Source organism: Notamacropus eugenii, chromosome 2 (genome assembly GCF_028372415.1).
Source record: "Notamacropus eugenii isolate mMacEug1 chromosome 2, mMacEug1.pri_v2, whole genome shotgun sequence".
Taxonomy (NCBI): Eukaryota; Metazoa; Chordata; class Mammalia; order Diprotodontia; family Macropodidae; genus Notamacropus; species Notamacropus eugenii.
The window spans coordinates 86394544-86420098 of NC_092873.1; the positions used below are offsets into that span (position 1 = coordinate 86394544).

At 39.5% G+C, this 25555-nt stretch overlaps 1 protein-coding gene across 1 annotated transcript in view; it reads left to right on the forward strand.

The window, feature by feature from the left end:
- Window positions 1-386: 386 nt before the first annotated feature.
- LOC140522728 (antigen WC1.1-like) overlaps window positions 387-25555 on the forward strand; it is a 45323-nt gene continuing 20154 nt past the window's right edge. Inside the window, exons 1-7 of the mRNA XM_072638028.1 lie at window positions 387-416; window positions 10073-10433; window positions 10536-10850; window positions 13190-13261; window positions 13344-13658; window positions 14347-14661; window positions 16760-17074. Of these exons, the coding sequence (XP_072494129.1) occupies window positions 387-416; window positions 10073-10433; window positions 10536-10850; window positions 13190-13261; window positions 13344-13658; window positions 14347-14661; window positions 16760-17074 (1723 nt within the window). The remainder of the gene's footprint in view (window positions 417-10072; window positions 10434-10535; window positions 10851-13189; window positions 13262-13343; window positions 13659-14346; window positions 14662-16759; window positions 17075-25555) is intronic.

Sequence of the window (25555 nt, forward strand, 5' to 3'; positions counted from 1 at the left end):
GCCCCAATCTAGGGCTTGTGCTTTAAAGACCTGTAATACTCAGTGTAAATATGGGATCTTACACTCCTCCCTAAACCAAAGTGTTTTACAAATATTTTGCTCCAATAGTAGCTTTGAACTGTCTCTGGAATTACTCCTCTCAGTATTTAAGGGACTGGTCAATCTCATCCCCATTTTATCGATAATGATTCAGAGAATAAGTAATGCCACCCGAAGTCTACCCAGAATCACTGAAATGGCTGGAGACGAGTGAAGCTGGGATCTGGCAAGAGACTCAGGTGTCCCTAAACTCCTCTAATTAGTTCCTAATTTCATGGTCCCAAAGGGATTGATTATAATCTCCTTTGCCAGCTTAGCTTTTAACATACTTTCCTATATTCCGAGAAATGTCGAGCCCTGTCCATAGTTGCTGCTCAGTAAGTCTGAATTGCCTGGTTTCATTTGTGCTAAACTTCCCATGGGAGGAAATTGAGCAACTTACACTCTCTATTACTTTCATGAAATGAATTCTTAGCTATACTGGAAATAAGAATGGCTATATTTAGGAGTCTTTGGATCTACCACTAGTGATGTGAATTACAGAAAGTTACTTCACGACTTTCAACCTCATTATTCTCTCCTATCTAAAACTAGAGTCTCGGATGAATTTTTAAAAGGAGTTGTTCTGCTCTGAAATGTTAAATATATTACGGCCCTCTCCCAGTGTCTGTCTTGGCTCCCTACTGCTCATTGCTGTTTCACTGAGAGAAAGGATGTACATATTACTTAAACTTTGGGATGTAAAAAGCAGGGATTAGATATATTCAGGAGACAAGACAGGGTGGATTCCCAATAAGAACTTTTAGATTAAAACTTCTGTTAAGCCCCTGCTTTGTGCCAGGGAAATGTAGGAGATATAAAGACACTAGCGATAGAAGGGAAACATGCACACTGACAAGGAAAGACAAATATATACAGGGTAGACCCAACACAACTGTTTGTAGAGGGAGAAAAGTTGTGGGAATTGAGTTGATTAGGAAATCAGAAGGTTTAGATGATAAAATTTGAGGTAAGATGTGAAGGGACCTGGGAATTCTAAGAGGCATTAGTACAGAAAGAGACCATTCCCAGTATGGGGGATGAAATGCAAAAGGAAGGGCATGTGAGATAGAATATCATCTAGTGAAAAATAGCATGTGGTCTTGTGTCACTCCAAAATAGACTGAAAGAGAAAGAATAATCTGAAATCATTCCAGAAAGATAAACTAGAACTAGACTGGAAAGGCCTTCAGAAGTTATGCAGAGGCATTTGTATTTCATTCCTGAAGTAAAAAAAGAGAAACAATTGAAATTTTTGAGCAGGGTAGTGTCATCGTCAGCATGGCAGCTGTCTGGTGGATGGATTGAAGGGGAAAGACTGGAGGCACAGAGACCAATTTGGAAGATATTGTAGTATGTTGTTTTGAAGGAAGAGGATCAATAACCTGAAATTTGATGTGCTTGATTAATATTCAAAATATAGTTGATCATTGTCCATCTAGTTTCTAATGGATCAAATGGTACCTTTCAAAGAAGGTCTCCTGGGAACCTGATCCAACTGATGAAATTCTCTCTAGCCCAGAGCTATGGTGGCTGCAACCCTTATGAAGTATATCCACTATAGGTGACTCCTCTATCTTTCATCTCATTTACTTTGTGATATGACTTGCAGCTTCCTCATTCAACTGAAATGGATCTCTCCAAAGATCTCTTCATTTCCAAATCTAATTAATTTTTTTAGGTTCTCATATTTTACAATGGTCTCTGTAACCACCGATACCATTTACTCTTTGGTACTCTTTTCTGTCTAGGATTTCATGCTGTTTCCTGTTTCTCCTCCTACCTATCTGATATCCCCTCCTGTATCTCCTCAGGTCACCTCCACTAATTATTGATGTTCAGCAACAGTATCCTGGACTCTCTTCTCTGCATTGTCTATAGTATTTCAGTTGATGACCTCATCAACTCCACTGTGTTTCATGATCATTTCTATTCAGATTATTCTCAGATCTATCTATTTTCAAAACTACCTTCTATCCTGACGTGCATTCTCACATCTCCAGTTTCCTATTGAACATTCTGAACCAGATGTCCTGTAGACTCTTAAATTTAATATGTCCAGAATAGAACTTATTATTTCCCCCTAAGTCTTCCCATCTTTGTGACTTTCCTATTAGTGTGGAGGTCACCACTATCCTCCCACAGTCACCTAGTCTTTTTAAAATATTTATTTATTTTTAGTTTTCAACATTCATTTCCACAAAATTTTGCGTTCCAAATTTTCTCCCCATCTCTCCCATCTCCGCCCAAATACGGTGTATTCTGATTATCCCTTCCCCCAATCTACCTTCCCTTCTACCACACCCCTACCTTCCCTTATGCCCATCTTCTCTCTTTTCTTGTAGGGCAAGATAGATTTCTATACCCCATTACCTCTATTTCTTATTTCCCAGCTCAAGCAAAAACAATTCTCAACATTCATTCCTAAAACTTTGAGTTCTAACTTCTCTCCATTCCTCCCTCCCCACCCATACTCAGTTAAAAGGCAAACAATTAATATAGGCTATTTATGTGTAGCTTTGCATATGACTTTCATACCAGTCATGTTGTGTAAGACTACCTATATTTCCTACCATCCTATCCTGCACCCCGTTTATTCTATTCTCTCTTTTGACCGTGTCCCTCTCCAAAAGTGTTTCCTTCTAATTACTCCCTCCTTCCATTTGCCCTCCCTTTGATCCCTTAATGTAGAAGCTGCTGGATCTTGTGCTATCATGATTGCATTTCCACAATACTCGAATTGTTTCTTGCTAGTTGTTTACAATATTTTCTCTTTGACCTTGCAACTTTGAATTTGGCTACCTTCCAGACTGTCTTGGACTGGAAATCTCTTTCTCTCTGTCGTTTTGTGGCTTCTGCTGCTCTAGAATTTGTAAAGAGTCATTTTTGCAGGTATTTTATGGCCTTTGTGGGGAGAGCTAGAGTATGTCCTTCCTTCTACTGCACCTATTTGGATCTGCCCTCCTATTTGAGAAACTTTGTTAGGGAATTTGGTTAAAATTTTTTTCCGTTTCCTGTTTTCTTTCTAATCTTGGCTGCATTGGTTTTGTTTGAGCAAAAGCTTTTAAAATTGTGTATAATCAAAATTATCTATTATGAATGCTTCCCGTCACCATGGACGTGTCAGTTTAACTATTCCATGATCCTCTCATATGCTTGTGCTATCACTCTTTATGTTCAAATCATATATCCCATTTGATTTCATCATGCTATGTAGTATCATGTGTTGGTCTATACCTGTTTTCTGCCTAACTGCTTTTCAGTTTTCAGAACAGTTTTTATCAAATAGTGAGTTCTTGTTTCAAAAGTCTGAATCTTACTGTTTAGCAAACCCAAGATTACTGTGGTCACCTACTACAGTGTATTGTGTAGTTACTTTATTCCACTTATCCACAATTCCATTTATTAGTCAGTATCAAATCATTTTGATGATTACTACTTTGCAAAACAGTTTGAGATCTGATATGGGTAGTTCACCTTCCTTCTCATTTTTTAAACATTAATTCCTTTGATATTTTTGTCCTTTTGATTTCCAGATGAATTTTATCACATTTTTCTACCTCTAAAAATAGTTTTTGATAGTTTGATTGCTATAATACTGAAAAGTAAATTAGTTTAGGCAGAATTGTCATTTTATTATATTGGCTCATCCTTCCCATGGACAAGTCATATTTTTCCAATTCTTTAAATGCGACTTTCTTTGTGGGAAATGTGTTTTATAACTGTGTTCATATCGTTCTTGCTTTTGTCTTGGTAAGTATACACCCAAGTATTTTATATTATCTGCAATCATTTTGTATGCATTTTCTCTTTCTATTTTCCCCCAGTAGACTTTATTGGTAATATACAGATAAACTGATGATTTATGTGTGTTTATTTTATTTCTTGCAACTTCGCTACAGTTGTTAATTATTTCAACTGATATTTTTTAGTTGATTCTTGGGGATTCTCCAAGTATATCAACACATCATCTGCAAAGAGTGACAGTTGTATGTCCTCGTTGCCTCTACCAATTCCTTCAATGTAGCTTTCCTTTCTTATTACTGTAGCTAGTATTTCTAGTACAATGAATAATATCATTTTCAAAGCTGGCATCCTTGCTTCATTCCTGATCTCACTGGGAAGTCTCCTAACTTATCCCCATTACAGATAATACTCCCTGTTGATTTTAGATAATTACTGCTTATCGTTTTAAGGACAGCTATTCATTACTATGCTTTCCAGAGTTTTTAGTATGAATGAGTGTTGTATTTTGTCAAAATCTTTTTCGGCATCAATTGAGATAATAACAGGATTTTTATTATTTTATTGATATAGTCAATTATACTGATGTTTTTCCTAATAGTAAATTATCCCTGCTTTCTTGGTATAAATCCCACATGCTCATAATATATGAATATCTTTATGATATATTGTTGTAATTTCCTTGATAGTATTTTATTGAAAATTTTTCATCAATTTTTACTAGGAAATTTATTTACAGATTTCTTTCTCTCTTTTCACTCTTCCTGGTTTATGTATCTGTGTCATATTTGTGTCATGTAATGTAGTTGTTAGGATTCATCTTTTTGCCTGTTTTCTCAAATAGCTTATCCATCATTAGAATTAGTTGTTTGGTAGAATTCACTTGTAGATCCATTTGGGCATGGGAGTTTTTAAAAATCATTCACAAATCTTTTATGTAGTATTTTAATTTTCCCCAATTACATGTAAAAATAATTTTTAACATTTATTTTTAAAACTTTGGCTTCCAAATTCTCTCCCTTCTTCCATCCCCACTCCCACCTCATTGAAAAGGCAAGCAATTCTATATAGGTTACACATGCGTAGTCATGTAAAACATTCATTATAGTTACGTGTAAAAGAAAACATAGATAGTAAAAAGTCTCAAGATAAATAAAGGAAATAAAAAAAATGCTTGAATCATGTATAGCTTTTTTCATCATAAGTCCTTATGTATTGCCTTGCATCATTGTATTCATGAGAATAGCTATGTTATTCAGAGCTGATAATTTTACAATATTACTGTTACTTTGTACATAGTACATTTCACTTTCCATCTCTTTATGCAAGTTTTTCCAGGTTTTTCTGGAAAACTCAGCACTTTTCTCACTCATCATTTCTTACAGCACCATAGTATTCCATCATAATGACATTCCACAATTTGTTCAATCATTCACTAATTGAGAGGCCTACCCTCAACTTCCAATTCTTTACCTGAGCATTTTTAAAGGAAATCATTGATGGGTTATTGAATTTCTTTTTGTAAAATATGGTTATTTAAATATTCTGTTTCTCTTCTGTTACTCTGGGAAATTTATATTTTTGTATTTATTCATCTATTTCCCTCAGATTGTCTGATTTAATGGCATGTGTTTAGATAAATTAGCTCCTAAAATTGTTTTGGTTTTCTTTTCATTGGTGATGAATTTCATCTTTTCTTTTTTGATACTGGTGATTTGGTTTTCTTCTATTTTTTAAAATCAAATTAGTCAATGGTTTATCTGTTTTATTGTCCCTTGACTCTCAACACCATGAAATCAGTTCCTAAATTTATTATTTTAATGTTTTTCTAACCTTCAAATTTATTTATCTTTCTTTTGGTTTTCATGATTTCCAATTTAGGGTTTAATTGTGGATTTTAATGTGTTTTTTTTCTAGTTTTTTTTAGTTGTATGTCCACTTCATTGATTTCTTCTTTCTCTATTTTGCTTATGTAATCTCTTAGGAATATAAAACTTTTGACTCTGTCCCTTAAATTTTGATATGTTGTCTCAATGTTATTCTCTTTAATAAAATTATTTATGATTTCTATGATATCATGTACTGCTGAGGGAAAAAAATGTATCTGTCGCATATAACTTTCCTAAGAATTTATTCATGTCCCTAACATCATTCTTGCTTATTTTTTGGGTTGGATTTATCTAATTTTGAGAGGAAAAAAGTTGAGGTCTCCCAGTAGAATAGTATTGTTTATTTCTTCCAATAATTCGTTTAACTTTTCCTTTAAGAATTTCAATGGCATACCATTGGGTGCATATATGTTTAGTAGTGATATGAATTGATTGTTCATAATACCTTTGAACAAGATGTAATTCCCTTGCTTATCTCATTTAACTCATCTGTTTTTGCTTCTGCTATGACATCATGACTGCTATGTCTACTTTTTTTACTTTAGTTGAAACAAAATCAATTATGCTCCAGTCTTTTACCTTTAGTCACCATGTTTCTCTCTGTTTCAAGTGTGTTTTGTGTAAACAACATATTGTAGGATTTTGGTTTTTAATTCACTCTGCTATCTGATTCTTTTGTTTTTTATAGGTGATTGTTAATGTTTGAGACTATTTGTTGATGTTTAACTCTATTTTAAAGTTGGTCTCTGCTCCCAGGGTGGAGGGAACACTACCTGAAACATCTCTCCTCTCCTGGCCTGTACTCTGGTCTGTGAGTGACCACAGTTACTGCCCTGGAATTCTGACTAAGGTCCAGGTCCCCTGTGGCTGGGAACTTTAATGTGCTGCTCCACCATGCCCTACAACTGTGACTTGGAACTGAGTATAGGCAATGCAACAGGGTCCTGCACCCAGTGCCAGCAAAGTGTCTCTTGTAATCTCTTTCTCACCAGTTGTCCAACTCACTTATCTTCTGAGGGCTGAGAGATCCAGAAGACACTATTAAAAATCAGTTACCTTCAAAGCTTGCTGTGCAGGATATGGCCTGGTACTTTCTGTCTTGTGCAAGGGCCCGGGGCCTCACTTGCAGGTGTGGTATGCACAGGAGTGCATTCCCATCTTGCCCTTGAGACAGAACTTTCCTGCCAACATTTGAAGTTGTTTTGGAATGAGCTATTGTTTTACCCAATGCTTTTGTTGATTTTGCTGCTCTAGAAGTTATTTTCAGAAATTATTTTACACTTCTTTGGAGGGGAATTTGGGAGAGGTTTGTGAATATCTGCCTCACCTCCACCATCTTGGCTCTGCCTTTCCAAAGATGTCCAATTCATCTTGTATATAGCTTATTTATACAAAATCAAAAATCATTTTAAAGCAACTACTATGTGCCAGGCACTATAGTAAGACCTTGTGATACAAAGATAGACAAGAAGGCAGTCCTTGCCCTCATGGAGCCCAAAGTCTAATAGGGGAGGCAACATGAGAACAGATTTGTACAAACATGATATACAAGAAGAAAATTGACTCCTTAACCTCAAGGCCACAGGTATCTCAATACACCCCTCTTTGTAGCTGGAGCACTCAGAGGTTCCTTATTTCTAAGCTGGGAGTGTAATGGGAGATTCTGCTTCCTTTCTAGGCACAGAAAATGTCTGACTCAGTAGAGAAAATACCCGATGCTCTGGACGAGTGGAGATAGGGCAAAATGGTGCCTGGGGGACAATACATAATAGGAAATGGAACATAGCAGGTGCTAAAGTGGTTTGTCAGCAGCTGGACTGTGGCTCCACTCCTAAATTGGCTGCATTTGGCCCAGGGAAAGGGATTATTTGGCAGGTACAGTGTAAAGGAAAAGAGCCTTCTCTATGGAAATGCGAAAAATCAAGTGCTGAGAATTCATGTACTCACGAGGCAGATGTTGGTGTGATTTGTTCAGGTGAATGTGAAGGACATAAGATGGAGCTGGGAGTTCCAAGAACAGATATTGATCTGGGGAACATGGAGCTAGAGTGTACATATAAATGGAGCTTCCACAGATACCACGAGAAGTTCTAATCTGATCCTGGGGTCATAGAAATTGGAACTGAAAGAAAAATTGATGGTTGTTATCTGTCTTTACAATTGAGGAGGTAGAAGTCCAGTGAGGTTATCTGACTGCCACAAGGTTACATGGACAGACAAGCATAATTTGCTAGGAAATTTTTGAACACCGAACTACAGTATCTGTTCTGTCCTCTAGAACTGTCTCCAGGTTTGTACTGCAGAGAGGGTATGTAGGGGATTTGGGAAACTTTGTGATCTGCTTTGATAAAATATTTGGGGCAAACAACCTCTTCCTCACCTGGAGCTCTCCATGCTCTACAAATTGCTGGCCAGAGAAGTATCTGGAAATTTCTTTGTCTTTTTCCCGCTCCTGACTTAAACTGGAAATAAATGTCTCATCCTCACTTTTTCTTAGATTTTCTCTATGAGGATTTGGTCTGGTTCATTTTTTACATCTGCTGAGAAGTTTTTTTTCTTTTTTCTTTGAGGGAAATTCTACGTGCTGATTCCTGTTGTTCTGCCATCTTGACTCTACAGCCTCAGTTTTACCATTTTATAATAAGGCATAAATGTAGAGAGAGGGAGATGGAGTCTCCATTCTAAGGCAAATAAACCTAGCAAATGGGAATATATCAACTGTGAGTAGCAGTGACAAGTCTAACAGCAGATATTGGGAGAGGTCATTTAGAGTTGTTCCTTCATCCACTGATATTAATCATCTCCTCCAGTTATTTCTATCTCCATTTTGCTACCATTCCTTAGGGTGAAAAAGCCTAATAAAATTAACCTGCCCAGAAGAGATTGATTTTGAACTCCTCCTCTAAGTTCATTATTTTCTCGTCATTAAAAGTTAGATTTTCTGATCCTCTTTAAAAATATTTCTCTGGGAACCCATATCTCCTCTGTCCTTACCACACTCCTTTGCCAAATCCACAAAGTTTCTCTTCATTATCGTGTTCACAAAATTCTCTGTAGTAAATGTAACAGATTCTACAGTCAAGTGTCAAAGAATTGTGGGCTTCTTCCAGATTTATGGATTGAGTAGAATGGTTTGCAAAGAGCAGGACTATCAAATCTTAAAAGAAAGATTCATTGGGAGAAGTGATTATTTCCTTGCCAAGTCAGCATAAATGTCAACTGTTTTCCTCCCTCTTTTTCTCTCACTCTCTTTGGATCTCTCTTTCTCTCTTTTCATCTCCCTCTCCCTCCCACTCTGTCTCTGTCTCTATCTGTCTCACTGTTTTTGTCTGTCTGTCTCTGTCTCTGTCTGTCTCACTGTCTGTGTCTGTCTCTCTCTGTCTCTCTCTCTGTTTCTCTGTCTCTGTCTCTGTCTGTCTGTCTGTCTGTCTGTCTGTCTGTCTCTCTCTCTCTCTGAGTGTCTATCTGTCAGAATAATAATGGTCTGGCCCGACAAGTCACAAATCTGTATATGTGAAACTTTGCTAAAGTTTTAGTTATTTCAATACTGGTAGTTGTATTTCACACAAACAAGTTCCTTTCTTGTCTTCCTCCCTGATTTCTTATTGTGTTAGTCGAGCTTCATGGTTTCCCACAGTGTTAAAGGAGTATGTTTCAAATGTCCTTATTGCTTAGCGCCTGAGTCCTAGTTCTCAAATAATTGAGAAGTAGCAGGAAATTAACCATAGAAAATATGGAAAGTTAACTTGAAATAAAGAATACAGAATTATGGAAACAATCTTGGACATCTCATTAGCTCTTTATTAAAAATTCAAGGTAATTGAAATATAGACTATTTCAATCCTATTCCAAATATATGTGTATATATATATATATATATACATACATACATACATATATATATATATATATATATATCTATATATATATATATATCGGTCATCTGACAAAAAAGGAAGGAAACAGATGAGTAAAACCCTAGAAAATTAAAAAAAAAGATAAGAAAACCTATTTATGAAGTTCTTGGGGTTGAGGAGATGGCCACTTTTCCAATACTGAGATATGAGTCTAATTTTACTCCTTGCATGAGATACATCTCATGCTCTCTGCTGTTTCCATATGCCCCTCCCCTCTCTAAAAGAGTAGCAGCATTGTATTTCTCTACATATGTCAGACATGGTCTCCCAAAAACTACCAGGAATTAAACTGCTTTTGTTTTGTTTCAGGTTCAGTCATAGTCAACATACTTCCAAGGTATTAATTGTCATCTGCTCAGTTAAGGAAAGTTCCTCTGCTTTTTCTCCCTTGGGAAAATGCCAGAAAGAGTCTCACGTAATTAATTGTGTGTCTTTCTTCATCAGGGAAATCTTGACTTTCATTGTGCTGCAGTGGAGTTCTTTCTTATCTTTCCAGGATTTGTCAAGCTGGAAGCAGGGGATGGTCCCTGTAACGGGAGGGTAGAAGTCCATATAAGAAACAAATGGAAAACAGTCTGTGATCGGAACTTTATGCTTTCTACTGCGAAAGTCATCTGTGCTGAGTTAAAGTGTGGAACTGCAGTCTCTATCAAGAAAAGAGCTCACTTTGGAAGAGGAAAAGGAGAGATCTGGGATAAAATATTCAAATGTAATGGAAGTGAGCCTCTTCTGTCATCGTGCCCCACGGTGCCACGTCCAAAGGGAACATACACTCACAGTACAGATGTTGGCATCATTTGTTCAAGTAAAATTTACTTAATGGTTTTATCCTGCTCCCGCACTGTACTGGATACTGATATTAGAAAGGCACAATTACTTGTGTAAAGCCCTGTCTTCTTCTTCCTAGGGTACACAGACTTTCGTCTGACGAATGGAAGCTCCCAATGTGAAGGGAGAGTGGAGATCCAAGTTTTGGGCAACTGGAGGACTCTCTGTGACTCCCACTGGGACTTGGCAGATGCCAACATTCTCTGCCATCAGCTCCGCTGTGGCATTGCCATGAAGCCTCCAGAATATGTCGATTTTGGCAAAGGAAGTGTCCAGATGACAGGGGATACATTTTATTGCACAGGGATTGAGTCTCATTTATGGAATTGTTCTGTGATTGCTCTGAGGACTTCTCAATGTTCCAAAGGAAAAGTTGCCTCTGTGGTCTGCTCAGGTAAGAGAAATGAAAACTCTAATTTGTTCTCAAAGCATATCTGTCAGTGATGGAACAGTGACAGCATTGCTGTGTGCAGGAAGGAAAAGTGTAGAAGTGTATCCAGAGGAGAGCCATGGCATCTTTTCTCTGAGAGCAAGTGTAAGAAGTCCTAATCATATTGTTTGGAATTATGCATAGCATTTTTTCCTACTTTATTTATATATCTTATCATTCATTCATGACTTTTCTTTGGGAATTCCTAGGTAGGGAAGATGCATTATGGTCCATCAACTACTTTAGAGGAAAGTGTAGAGTTATGATAATGATAATAGTAATAGTAATAGTGAATAGGGATATACTGGCTCTGGATATTGTTAGGAAAGACCAAGAACAAACAAACTTAGACAAGAAGGATTAGGAATTGTCTAAATTCACATGCAACTTGTTTACCCAGAGCAAGATGGTTTGATTAGCCTACAAGGACAGACTAGGTTAGAGAGGATCAAAGATACTGGGGTACTCTTCAATATTAGGTGAACTATGTTATAGCCATTTAAGAGTAAAATTCCAGGACATTTTTCTTTGAAAATTACAACTCTTGGAATATGATATTCTAGAGATCAAAGGAGCTAAGATTAAATCCAAGAATCACTTACCCAGAAAAATTGAGTATAATACTTCAGGGGAAAAATGGAATTTCAGTGAAACAGAGGACTTTCAAGCATTCTTGATGAAAAGGTCAGAGCTGAATAGAAAATATCACTTTCAGATACAAGAATCAAGAGAAGCATGAAAAGGTAAACAGGAAAGAGAAATCACAAGGGACTGACTTGACCTGTTTGCATTCCTACATGGAAAGATATTATTTGTAACTCTTGAGACTTTTTCTCAATATTAGGGTAGTTAGAGGTATTATATACATATAGACAGAGGGCACAAGGTGAGTTGAATAGGTACTGATGATATCTAAAAAATAAAATTTAGCGGTGAGAGAGGAATATATTAGGAGGAGAAAGGGAGAAATAGAATGGGGCAAATAATCTCATTTAAAAGAGTCAAGAAAATGCTTTTACATCAGATGGTGGGGGATGTGAGAGGGAAAGAATGAGATTTATTGTAATCAGATTTGGCTTAAGGAGGGAATAGCATGCACTTATTTTTGCATATGAAAATCTATATTTCCCTACAGGAAAGTAGGGGGAAATGGGATGGAGGGTTATTGAAAGGAGAGCAAAGGGGAGGAGGGGGTAATTTGAAGTAAACACATTTGAGGAGAGACAGGGTCAAAAGAGAGAGTAGAATAAATGAGAGGGGGAAGGGAAATATAGTCAGTCTTTCACAACAGAGTGTTAAAAAAGTGTATTGCATGACTACATATGTTTAACCTATGTTGAATTACTTGCTTTGTCCATGGGGGTGGATGGGGAGGGAGGATGTGAGAGAAATTGTAACTCACAGTGTTAAAAGCATTTGTTTAAAAATTGTTTTTACATGCCACTGGGAAATAAGACATATAGGAAATGAAATATAGAAATTGGTGTTGCCCTACAAAATAGAGGGGAAGGGGATAAGAGAAAGGTGATGGGATAGAAGGGAAGGCAGAATGGAGGAAGGGGTAATCAGAGTATACACTCCCTTGGGTTGAGAGGAGTGGAGAAATGGGAAGAAAATTTGGAACTCTAAATCTTGTGGAAGTGAATGTTGAAAACTAAGTAACTCAATTAAAATAATAAAAAATGATACTTTATTTTTCATCACTACATGTACAGATAATTTTAATATTCATTTAAAAAAGTTTTAGTTCCAATTCTTCTCCCTCTCTCATTCCCTTAATTTCCCTCACCATAAGCCATGTTTATCAATACATTTTAAAACAAATTCTTGTACTCCAAGTAAAACCTTTCTAATTAAGTGGTTAGACATAGGCTGCTGGCAGAAATGTGGTAGGGGAAGTTACCTTATACAGTTCATAGATGCTAGACCTACGAGAGGGTGAGCAAAGCCTGAGGAAGAGTGTTCAGTTACAAGTGCTGCAACCTTTCTGTCAGTAGCTCTTCTTCATGGAGGGTCACAGACTTTTTAGGGCACTCTGTATGTGGAGGTTATGTTTGGAGCTTTGGGAGTGGAAGAAAGAACTGTCAATGAGAACAATTCTATTTGACTAGGTAGAGACAAGGCATGCCTTCTTAAAATGGGAAATCCCTTTGTCCCTCCCTCACAACCTGGCTTCTCTCCAATTTGCTGACCCTCTTCTTCCCTCATTCAATGCCTTTCCTTAAGGTACATACTTACTTTACTTATCCCCTCCTACTTTAAAACTTCCAACGCTGGGCTTGAACTATGTTTGCTTTTTTCAGGAAACCAGACACAGTTCTTCCCATTCAATAATTCACAGTCTTACCAGCAAAAGACACCTGTCTTCTTTTCAGGTAAGAAAGAAATTTGGAAAATCTAAGGAAATGCTTCTCTTTCCTTGGAAAAAGTGCAATTAATCTCAATTTCTTCCTCTAGAAAATGGACAACTTTGTCTGTTGAATGGAAGAGGACCCTGCTCTGGAAGAGTTGAAGTCTATTACAATGGTATCTGGGGGACCATCTGTGATGATTCTTGGGACTTGAGAGATGCCCATGTGGTGTGCAGGCAACTGGGCTGTGGAGTAGCCCTCGAAGCCATGGTCTCTGCTCACTTTGGACAAGGATTAGGGCCCATCTGGCTGGATCAACTTGGCTGCTCTGGAAATGAATCCCACCTAGGGGAGTGCCCTTCCCTCCACTGGGGTCAGCATAACTGCAGACACAAAGAGGATGCAGGAGTCCTCTGCTCAGGTTTGGGTCACTCACAAACCACTAACCCTGAGGGTCCTATAAGAGCCCTGAGGAGGTGGGGCTTAGAGAACTGAGGGAGAAGGATCTGATTAAGACAGGGAGGAGGCCTTCCTGCCCCAACCAGAGCCCTTCTTAGAGTTAAGTTTCAGGATAAGAACTCTTATGAGAAGGGTGATTTTATTCATTTCCTATAATTGTACAGGTGGATCTCCTCCTTTATGAAGACATGTTTAGATGTATATATGTATGTATATATATGTATGTATGCAAAAACATTGATGGGTGTGTGTATGTGTGTGTGTGTGTGTGTGTGTGTGTGTGTGTGTGTGTATTCTTAAACCTTAATTTCCTAGCAGAATGCTATTCACAGAATAGATATAGAAAATGTTTCTTGTGATTTGATTTACTTTGGTAGTTCAATGATGCAGACAGATTTTTAAACTGTGAAACTCAGTAGTGAAATCACAGTAGAGGCATCCCTGTCTTCATTCATTAATGGGGAAGACAAGACAGAGAGAAATGCATAGAAATGTAGAGGAAATAATTCTGGAACTAGAAAGTCTGTGTCTATCTAGTGGAGAGTCCCCAGCGGAGCCAGACAACCTAATAATTTCCAGAGGTACGAGATCCGGAGAATATGGTAACAAATGTCTCTTCTGATTGTGCATATCTTCCTCTTCATTTACAGAATCCCTGGATCTCAGGTTGGTAAGTGACAAGTCTAAGTGCTCTGGATGGCTAGAGATTTTCTACAGTGGATCATGGGGTAGTGTTTGCTCCAACCCCATGGATGACAATACTGTATCAGTGATTTGCAGACACCTGGGTTGTGGTGCCAAGGGCAATATTCAACCAGTGTTGAGCTCTCCCATAAGTTTGCGGCCCCGGTGGATAGGCAAAATCAACTGCCAAGGCCAAGAATCCTTCCTCTGGCACTGTCCTTCTCAATCTTGGGACCCGAATTCTTGCCAGCAGGAAGAAGAAGCCCATATCACATGTAAAGGTAACTACATCTGTCTCTTCTTTTTGACTCCTTTTGAATGATATTTTTTTTTAGTCCAAGTGAATTCAATCTGTGTACAGCATTGTGACCTCAATTCATTTTAATCAATCCAAGTACACAGTGGAAGCAACCTAGGTTGGTTGTAGTTATGTGATGAAGAGTTCAAATTTTTTGTTTTAGTTAACTGAAACCTTAATGAAAACAAGTTATGATTCAGTCTTTCCTCCACAATTCCACTCCTTATAAGAGGAGATTAAACATTCCCTCAAACACTCTAACTTCTCCTTTCTTTACTGTATTCATTTTCAAAGACCTCCATCCACCTCAGAGACACAAAAAGTTGGCCATACTCTTGATCTTGCTGTCTCCAACAAGAGTTCCACTTACGTGTTTGTGAACTCTAATGCCTTTATTTGATCATAAATGATATTCATCACTCTCCTACCTCTGCCTTGCAACCCCTTAACTCTATCTTTCATCCTCACCATGACTTCCACTCTTCAGCTGTAACCAAGGTCTTCCTTCCTGCACTGGGTGACCTGTCCTTGATTCCTTGGATAACTAATTCATTTTTCTTCTCTATCCTCTTCTATTTAGTCCCTCATTCTCTGATACTATCTCCAAACTTGCCCTTCCAAAATTCAGCCCTAGTTTATTCTCACCATCCACCTCTTTTGCCCCTACTCAGGGAATCCTGAAACAAGTTGGATAAAATCATGCAACCATGCTGACTGGTTTCATCACAATATGTTGCATAATCTTAACTAGGTCCTCATTGTATCAAGTAAATCCTTTTATGCCTCCCCAATGAATTCTCTAGCCCCCTCTGTAGAGCTGCTTTTCCAGACCTTTTCATTCCTCCTCAAACCTCTTCCCCACCTCATCCTTGTGTCATATTTCACTGCGTAAATTGTGGTTCTCTTTGAAGAGTTTCCTATTTGTTCCTCCACCAACCATATCACCCAGATTCTTTCTGTCCCTTTCTCTTCCTTCACCCCTGTCTCACAAAAAAGATAACCCTTCTTGTTGCCAAGGCAATTCTTGTCTACTAACTTCTCCTCTACCTCATACAAATATCCCCATCTCCCCAATATTTGAAAACCCTCTCACTCAATCCACCCTCGCTATTGTTTCATATTTTCCCTCCTTGTGGTGGCTAAAAGCATTGTGAAGACTGTCTGCTATATTTGCTTCAAAGTTCTTTTGTCTGACTTTCATCTTAAGTGTGCAATCTGACTTCATGCTTCATCATTTAACCGAACCAACTCTTTCCAAAATAATCAACTGTCCCTTAATTACCAAATCTAATGGACTTTTCTCAGTCCTCTTACTTTCCACCCTCTCTGTACCCACTGACACTCAATTACCACCTCCTCCTTTATATTCTCTTTCTTTTAGGATTTCATGATATTGCTGTTTCATGGTTCTTCTTCCACATATCTGGCATCTCCTCCTCAATCTCCTCAGGTCATCTCCACTAATCATTATTGTTACTCCAAGGGTATGTCCTGGGCTGTCTTCCATTTACTTTCAATATTATCTCACTTGATGATCTCATCAGCTCCACTGTGTTAAAACAGAACCTCTATGCACATGATTCTCACATCTACTTCTCTCATCTTATGCTTTTTCCTGATCTCCAGCTTCACATCTCCTTTTGGATATTTTGAACTAGATTTTCTGCAGATATCTTAAATTTAATATGTCCCAAACTGGACTTCTTTCTCCCTAAACATTTCTTCCATGTAAATTCTCTATTACTGTGGAGGACACCATCAGCCTCATCTAGTCCTAAGTGCCATCCTCAACTCTTCTCTCTCTTTTGCCCTGCCGTGTGCAATCAGTTGTATTTTGGAAGTAAATTAAGGGATCTTTGAGAATCCTGACCTGAAACCGGAAAACCTAGTGCCCAAATAATATTTTATGGTTATCATTAATGCAGCTCTTTCCCAATGTTTTCTCTCTGCAGGAAAGGAGGACTGCCCAAACTCTGGTCCCTGCACAGGTATTTCACTTTCTCTCGATATATACTTGAGTGTCTCAGAGGTTACTCACTTACAAGCTTGGGAGTGTAATGGGGCTTCTGCCTCCTTTCCAGACAAAGACCAACTCCAACTCATTGGAGGAGAGACCCCATGCTCTGGACGAGTAGAGATCTGGCATGATGGGTCCTGGGGGACAGTCTGTGATGACTCATGGGACCTAGCAGATGCTAATGTAGTTTGTCAGCAGCTGGGCTGTGGTTCTGTTCTGGCTGTTCTGGAATGGCCTTCATTTAGTCCAGGAAGTGGGAGCATCTGGTTGGATGATGTGCAGTGCAGAGGGAAGGAATCTTCTCTGTGGGATTGCCCTGCAAGTCCCTGGGGAAAGAATGACTGTAAGCATAAGGAAGATGCTGGTGTCATGTGTTCAGGTGAGTGTGAGGGACCTCGGTTGGACCTGGGTGCTCTGAGAACAGGTACTGAGATGGAGGAGCTGGGTCTAGAATGTGCATCTAAAAGGAGCTTCCACAGGTCTGTCTCTGGTACCAGGGGAGGCTATAATTTGATTTTGGGGTCATCGAATTTAGAACAGAAAGTAAGATTAATGGTCATCATTCTCACCTCTTTGCTTTGCTTAGGAGAAAATAGTTCAGTGGTGTCCTGTGACTGCCATAAGGTTACACAGGGTAGCAAGTAAAACTTGCTGGGAAAATTTTGATCGTGTGTCCTGTGACTCTCCAATTTACAATTCTTTTTCTGTCCTCCAGCTCTCTCCTGGAGAACTTATGCTAGGGGACGATAGGTAGAGGATTTGGGAACTTTCCTGAGCTCCTTGAGTAGCATATCTTGGGCAGATATCCACATGACAGAAGACTCAGGTAGAATTCAGAGCCAATATGCCTCCAATTATTTTTGTCCTCCAGTAAAAAGGGCAGTATATAAAGTTCTCAGGGCACTAATATGTGTCCTATGTGCCATCATCAAGTCTTCTCTCTTTTGCCCTGCCATATGTAATCAGTTACTAAGTCCCGTTCATGCTCCTTTTGTACCATTTCTCATCCACACCCCCTTTTTCCTTCTGACACTGCTGCCACACTGGTCCAGGCCCACTCTGTGTATTTGGAAGAACCTTCTGGTTGGTCACTCTGTCTCACTTCATTACAATTCACCTTCCACTCAACTGTTACATTCACTTTCCTAAAGCACAAGTCTGACCGTGTTACCTCCACATTCCCCAACAATTAGGTGTCTCCTGTTCCCTGGATATAATGTCGAATCCTCTCATTCAAACATCTTCCTATCTGGGCCCCCTCCTACCTTTCTGGTCTTACAATAATTTAGTTCCTTCATTGTCAGTTCAATGACATTAATCTCCTCTGTTCTTTGTACAAGACACTCTATCTCCTGATTGTGCGGTTTTACTGCTTCTCTCAAAGTCTATAACTCTCTCCTTCCTCATCTCTCTCTCTTGACTTCCCTGGCTTCATTTGCTGTTGTTCAGTTATTTCAATCATACCTAAGTCTCCATGACCCGTTTTGTAGTTTTCTTGTCAAAGTGTTTTTGCCATTTCTTTTTCTAGCTCGTTTTACAGATGAGGAAACTGAGGCAAACTGGGTTCAGGGACTGGCTAGGGTCACACAGCTGGTAAGTGTCTGAAGCCAGATTTGAACTCAGGAAGATAAATTTTTCTTGATTCCAGATCCAGCACCCTATCCCCTGTAACACCTAGCTGCTTCATTCAGGTCCCAGTTAAAGTCCTATCTTCCACACAGAAACCTCTTATTACCCCCCTTTAATGCTAGTGCTGTCCTTCTATTGATTTTCTTCATTTCTCCTGTATATATCACGTTTGCACAAAGCTGTTTTTACATTGCCTCCCTCAATTAGACTTGGAGGTCCTTGAAGTCCGGGAATGCTTTTATGCCTTTCTTTGTGTCAACAGGGCCTGGAACAAAGCAGTTTTTTAAAAAAATGATTATTGACTTGTTCACTTTGACTTTTGCTCTCCTCAAACCCTCAAGTGCACATTTAGAGTAGAGAACTGAGCCACCTACCTGTCTAAGCAGTTTGATTAGATCTGACCAAAATTCATTTCCTTCCCATCGTATAGTCTTCAAAATATCTTGACAGTATGACCCTTTTTTCTTCTTTCCCTTCTATTGTAAAAAGAAGCACATCCCTCTTTATCCCTATGGCTGATTCTTCTTTTTTTGGTCAGACACTGCCTCATCTGGCAAGCAGCCTCACGTTGCCTCAGACTTCTTCACTCTCTCCATGGGCTACTTAGATCTGTGTCCTTGTAGTGTCTCCACTTTATGTTCATGTCACTTTTGCCTAATTACACCGCAAATTCCCTAAAGGCAGGGACTTATTATTTTATATTTATATATGTATTTTGAATCAGTTGACAGCACATTGTATAAATTCAACAAGTCACTGAATGTGATAATGTTGAAGATGGCGCTAGTCTGTATTTTGGAAGTAAATTAGGGGATCTTTGGGAATCCTGCCCTGAAACAGGAACACCTAATGTCTAAATAATATTTTATGATTATCATTTATACAGTCATTTTCCAATTTCTTCTCTCTGTAGGAAAGAAGGTCATTGACTGCCCAACCTCTGGTCCCTGCACAGGTATTTTGCTTTCTCTCTATATATATCTTGCTCTCTCAGAGGTTCCTCACTTACAAGTTGGCAGTGTAATGGGACTTCTGCTTCCTTTCCAGAGAGAGACAAACTCTGACTCATTGGAGGAGAGACCTCATGCTCTGGACTAGTGGAAGTCTGGCATAATGGCTCTTGGGGGACAGTCTGCGATGACTCATGGGACCTAGCAGATGCTAATGTAGTTTGTCAGCAGCTGGGCTGTGGCTCTGCTCTGGCTGTCCTAGAATGGCCTTTAATTAGTCCTGGAAATGGGACCATCTGGTTGGATGATGTACAGTGCAGAGGGAGGGAGTCTTCTTTGTAGGATTGCCCTGCAAGGCCCTGGGGGCAGAATGACTGTAAGCATGAGGGGGATGCTGGGGCCATGTGCTCAGGTGAATGTGAAGGATATTGGTTGGACCTGGGAGATCTGAGAACAGATACTGAGCTGGAGGAGATGGGATTAGACTATGCATCTAAATGAATCATCCACAGGTCTGTCCTCTGGTACCAGGGGAGCCAATAATTTGACCCTTGGGTCATAGAATTTGGAACAGAAAGTAAAATTAATGGTCGTCATTTTCACCTCTTCTCTTTGCTTAGGAGGAAATAGAAATTCAGTGGGATCATGTGACAACCATAAGGTAACACAGGGTAGCAAGTACATATTGCTGGGAAAATTTTCAACATATGTCTTGTGACTCTCTAATTTACAATCCCTGTTCTGTTCCCCAGCTGTCTCCCTAAGCTTTATTTGGGGGAAGGTAGGTAGAGAGTTCGGGAACCTTCCTTAGCTGTTTGGATAGCATATCTTGGGCAGATATTCAAATGACAGAGAACTCAGGCAGACTTCAGAGCCAATATGCCCAACTTGGTCTCTCCTCATACTTTCAATTGTTTTTTTTCTTCAATAAAAAGTATAATTTAATGTTATCAGATCATTTATTCATGTCCATCTCTTCATGACTCCGTGGACTATTTCCATCGGGTTTTATTGGGGCAGATACTAGAGTAGTTTGCCATTTCCTTTTCCAATGTGTTCTCATTTTACTGATGAGGAACTGAGGCAAAAAAGCATTAAATGACTTGCCCAGGGTCACATAGCTATTTTCTGAGACTGTCTATGAATTCTGGTCCTCCTTTTCTTCTAGGTCCCGGGCTCTATCCGTTGCTCCACCTGGTACCTCATTGCTATCATAAAAGTATGATCTTCACGTACCCTGACCCTCAGCTCTATGCCATATCAGAGTGGCTCAAAACTAATCAATCTATAAGGATTGATTAATGAGTGCTTACTATATGCCAGGCACTGCTCTAAGCCCTGGTAATAGAAAGCAAAAATATTTTCTGCTTTCAAGCAGCTTTACAAAATAATGGAAGAAAAACCACATAAATCCTTAGAAGATGCTTGTAGAATAGAATGAAGGTAACCTAGAAAGGAAAGCTTAAGCATCTGGCATCTCAAGGAAGCTTCCTTTAGAAGGCAGTATGTGATTGTTGAGGGAAAGTAAGCACATGAAGAGATGAAGGTGAGAGGGGTGATCATTCCATGTAAGGAGTGCCAGAAAGATAATATTCAGGTGCAGAGATAGAGTATCAAGTATGAAAAACATGGAGTGGGCCAGTATAGCCAAGTAGTAGAATGTGTGGAGAGGAGGAGTGTATAAGAATTTTGGAAAGGTACAATGAGACCTATTTGTGAAGGCCTGTGAAGTACAGAGGAGTTCTATTACATGCTGGAAGGAACAGGGAACTACGGGATTTTACTGAACATGTGCATGATGTGGACAGCCATGTGGCACAGGTCTGGAGTCAGGAGGACTCCTCTTCCTGAAGTTCATGTCTGACCTGTGATGCTTACTAGTTGTGTGATCCTGGGCAAGTCACTTTAACACTGTTTGCCTCAGCTGAATTGTAAAATGAGTAGAGATGGAAATGGCAAAGAACTCCAGCATCTCTGTCAAGAAAACCCCGAATGGCATCAGAAAGAATCAGACATAAGTGAAAATTGATTTAGCAATAACAAAAGTCATGTAGCCACAATGCCCTCTTGAGTAGTGGAGAGGTGGGGGGGATGACCATGGTCTTGAGACCACATGTAGCCTTCTAGATTCTTGTTTATGGTCTTTTGACTGACTTCAGGTTTTACAGAACAAATTCTTTCATTAAGTGATTTGTTCTGTGATGTTTGAATTTAGAGAAAAGGCTACACCAAAGGACAAAGAAGGTCAAATGTGGACTTGAAGTCACAGGCTTTCCACTTCTGCTCTAGAAGCATCACTTTAGCAGGTGAATAGAAAAATATATTGGCATGAAGAGGAACAATCAGAAGGCTTTAAAAGAGTCCTGGAGATGGTGGGGACCTTAATTAGAATGTTGGCTGTATTAATGGAGAGAAAGAATTTGTGGAGATGAAAATGACAAGAATATCCAACTAATTTGATCTTCGAGGAAAGACGTTGTAAGAATAGCACCAACATTGTGAGTCTGAGTGATTGGAATGGTGGTAGTGTCAAATAGTTGTTGCAAAGTTTCTAAGGGGGAAGGTGCATGAGAAGGAGAAACAACATGAGATTATTTGTTGACTTTGATATTTCTATGCTACAGGAGGAAGGTTACGTGAGACATATATTCCCTATGAGAATCCTTCATTTCTTGGTGAATTTAACTCTTTTAGGTCAGAGCATCTGTTGAGAAACTTGTGAGCTAAAAGTTGAGGTTGTGGGGACCTACAGAACTATCTTAGAGACTACGTGGTCCTTCCATAAATTTCCAAATTTGGCATCTGAATTTGGGATTTGACTTCAGCACGGGTCCTCTGACTCCAATTCCCATGGTCTCTAAGTCTCTTCTTAAGCTTGAGCCGGATGAAGGGGCTGATGAGATCTAGGAGCCTTCCTAAGCTGTTTGGATAGAGCGTTATAGGAGGATGTTTGTATCACTGGGAGTTTAGAGCAGAATCCAGATGCCACATGCAACGTGATCTCTCCCCATTCTTCACATGTTTTCTCTATTTTCCTCCAGCTCAGAAGAAAACATTGGCATCTACCACAAAAGTACACTGCTCTGTCACCTACCCTCCTACCTACTCAGGGTTCATTTGACAACAGAAACCTTCCCAGACCCAAGGCTGACCTCGTGGGATTCTTTCTTCTTTGGGGAGATCTGCTATCCTAGAATTCTGAGAGGGTGCTCAGCACTTGTGGTCTGGATACATTTGGGAGGTTCCACAAAATGTTCTTCAAGAATATATCACCTCCTGCCAAATTCCAGTTTGGAGACCTGGGACTCATTCCCCCTAAGGAGGGATGATTCCTTCATTGTCCATTTTTGGGCATCCAGGCCCATCCCAGGTCCCTCTGCAGGGCAATGGGGTGGGGAGGTTCCCCAGTTGGAGGACCTACAGGTTGAGGGTAAGCCTCAGATTTCCCTTCTCTCTCAATGTTAACCTCAGTGAGCTGTCCTTGGTTGTTTGATAACTTCTACTCTAATCTAGAGCCTTGTGATTCTTCTCCAAAGGACCAGTCACTACAACAGTTTCTGCCTCTTTGATTTCTGTCATCGGCTCTCTGCTTCGGATCATCTGCTTCATTTTAGGGGCTTTTCTCTTCCTGGTCCTCACCCTTCTAGCAATTCAGGTGTACAGAGGGAGAATCCAGCAACAAGGTGGGCAACCTGATGGGCATTGAATAACGTGGGCAAGGGTATGGGTAGTCAAAGGAGACAATGGACAAGGCTAAATAAAGTACTTTAGGGTTGGATATGATCCAAATGTTTTGCTCTGATTTTCAAGCCCCAGGTAGTTCTGACTGTCTTTGGCCCAGGAGAGGCTGATCTATGAGCACAGAGCTTATGTTAGGCCAAGGTTTTGATTCTAGCCAGGGTCATACAGAATGCAGCTGGGATGGGCAGATAACCATATTAGAACTCAGGAGTGACCTGAGTATGAATAGAAAGTAGAAATGAGGAGGGCCCCTAATACAAATACATGTCAGGTGATGGTCTCAGGCCAAGTTTCGGATCCATGGCTATTTGTCCCAGCCTTGTCCAGATATCGGGATTCTCTTTATGAAGTTGTTTACCAAGAGATTGATTACTACCTGACAGGGGACAAGAATGACCTTCTCAGCAGTCCAGGTATGTGCATTCTCTGCCCATCCTCCTCCCTTGGACACTCTGGATATGAACTATATGCTTTGGTCAGTATCAGAATCAGTCTTGGTATCTTCTGAAATCTCTGCCTATAACTGCCTGCTGTGGCTCTCCCCCACCATAACATTTTACTTTCCATTTCCCATTTTCTACATGGGCAGGCAGGTCCAACAGCCCCATTCTGAATTCTGAGCTTCATCTCTAAGGGGTAAATGCTCAGAGCTCAGTGTTCTTTTTATTTTGATGTTCTTTTGTCAGACCTGGTCCCCTTAATTTTAGTGACTACAAGTACAAGTTCGGTACAATGACTTCATTTCTCTTAGAGGATAACCAACTCATTAACATTATTATTAATTAAAACTATTATCTTCTTCCTTCCAAATCTGAGGGTTTCTTGGTAAGAACAGAATTGGAACAAAACTTATTGAATGTCCCTAACATTAATAACACCAAGTTGTTGATGAAACCTCCTTCCACACCCTTCAGGATTTTCCATTGTACTGATGGATTGTACTGATCCTTAAGAGCACAGCCACCATCTCCATTTTCCCCTGGCCAACCCCAGGACCCTCACTCACTACCAAACTTTCATTTTTCCACACTTTCCCCCTACTTCGCATAAGGAACAGCAACCTTCTGTTAGGACAACCTGACAGATGACACGCCACAATTTTTAGATCACGGCTTTTTCACATTCTTAATGTCGTGTCAATCTAATTCTTCACCAACTAAATATGGAACCTTCTACAAAGGTGGCATAAAAATTTCTGTCACATTTGAGAGATACCTTAGTCTCACCCAGAACACTTAGATTAATTAATAGGGTGACTTTTTTGTCCTTGTCACCAAAGTCTGTCAGTGCCTTGTGTTTAAGGTCAGCCTTCTTGTTGTCAGAACACTTTGTCACATTGTTCTGAAGTCTGTAGATAGACCCAAATGGAGGGATGGAGGGGGAAAATGAGTTTTCTTTTCCTATTTGCTTCTGCCATGTTTTTCTCCTCAGGTTCTCTTCTGGGTGGTTTGAGAGACAAGCTTCCATAGTATATAAGGGAAAATGAAGGGTAAAACCAACCTGCACATTGCCCTAGAAACAGGAAATTGCAGGCCTTAATGGCAAGGACTGATGTTTCCCAAGATATTTTCTGACCTGGGAGGCATCACATAAAATACCACTCTTTTGTCCTCAACTCCTCCTCATCCCAGACATCTCATAGCTCCCCAGGTCAAACTTTTATGTGTACTCTCAATGGGAGCTAGATATTCTCTGGCTCCAAACATGTACTTGGGATATAGAAGTTTGGACTGAGACAAAGGAAACAATTCAAAGAAAGGGAGGAATGGAGCCAGGTTTGGTTTGATAGGTGCCAGGCCCCTGAGAGGGGCAGAGGGCTTATTTTTTGGGTCAGAATAATGATCAAAGGGGCAACAGAATCTGGAGCATACTTCGGTGAATATGCTTACTTTTTCTGGTGTATTCTGTATTATTAGCAGAGTAACAGAATTATGACAGGGTTCAAAGTTCTGGGCTAAGTGATTTCCACCTTGAAGTTGGGCTCAGTGATAATCAGTGAGGTAAAAGAAACTAAATGAAGACAATTTTAAAGCTAAAAGAAATGGAGAGAAAAATAACACTAAAGAGACTGAAATCTTTATCCTATATGAGGGAGTGTTTGTCCCCTTTCCAAATTTGGTGATTTTTAGTGAAAATTCAGCTCTCCAACTCTAACCCTAAGTAGTCTTCTTCTTCAATTAATTTAGCTTTGAACACCTCCAGGTCATTCCTTCTATCTTAAAAAAGTATAATTGCACATTTATATTCACATGCACCAAGACATCCCCACACTTACAGAAAAACCTCTTCCTCAGATATCTCACATTTTTCTGATGATTCCTCTCGTGATGGGTATGATGATGCTGAAGAATTACCTGGGCCTAAAACTCCCCAGGTATCTCAGATGAATGAGGGCAGTGCTCTGGGGACTACTGATGAATGGGATGAGCAGAGGGAATCAAACACAAGTGAGTGGTTCCCAAGAGACTTATTGACTTAACAAATGAGATTTCCTTCTGTGGGTGAGCTTATTTTGGAAGATGAAAAGGAGCCACTACCTG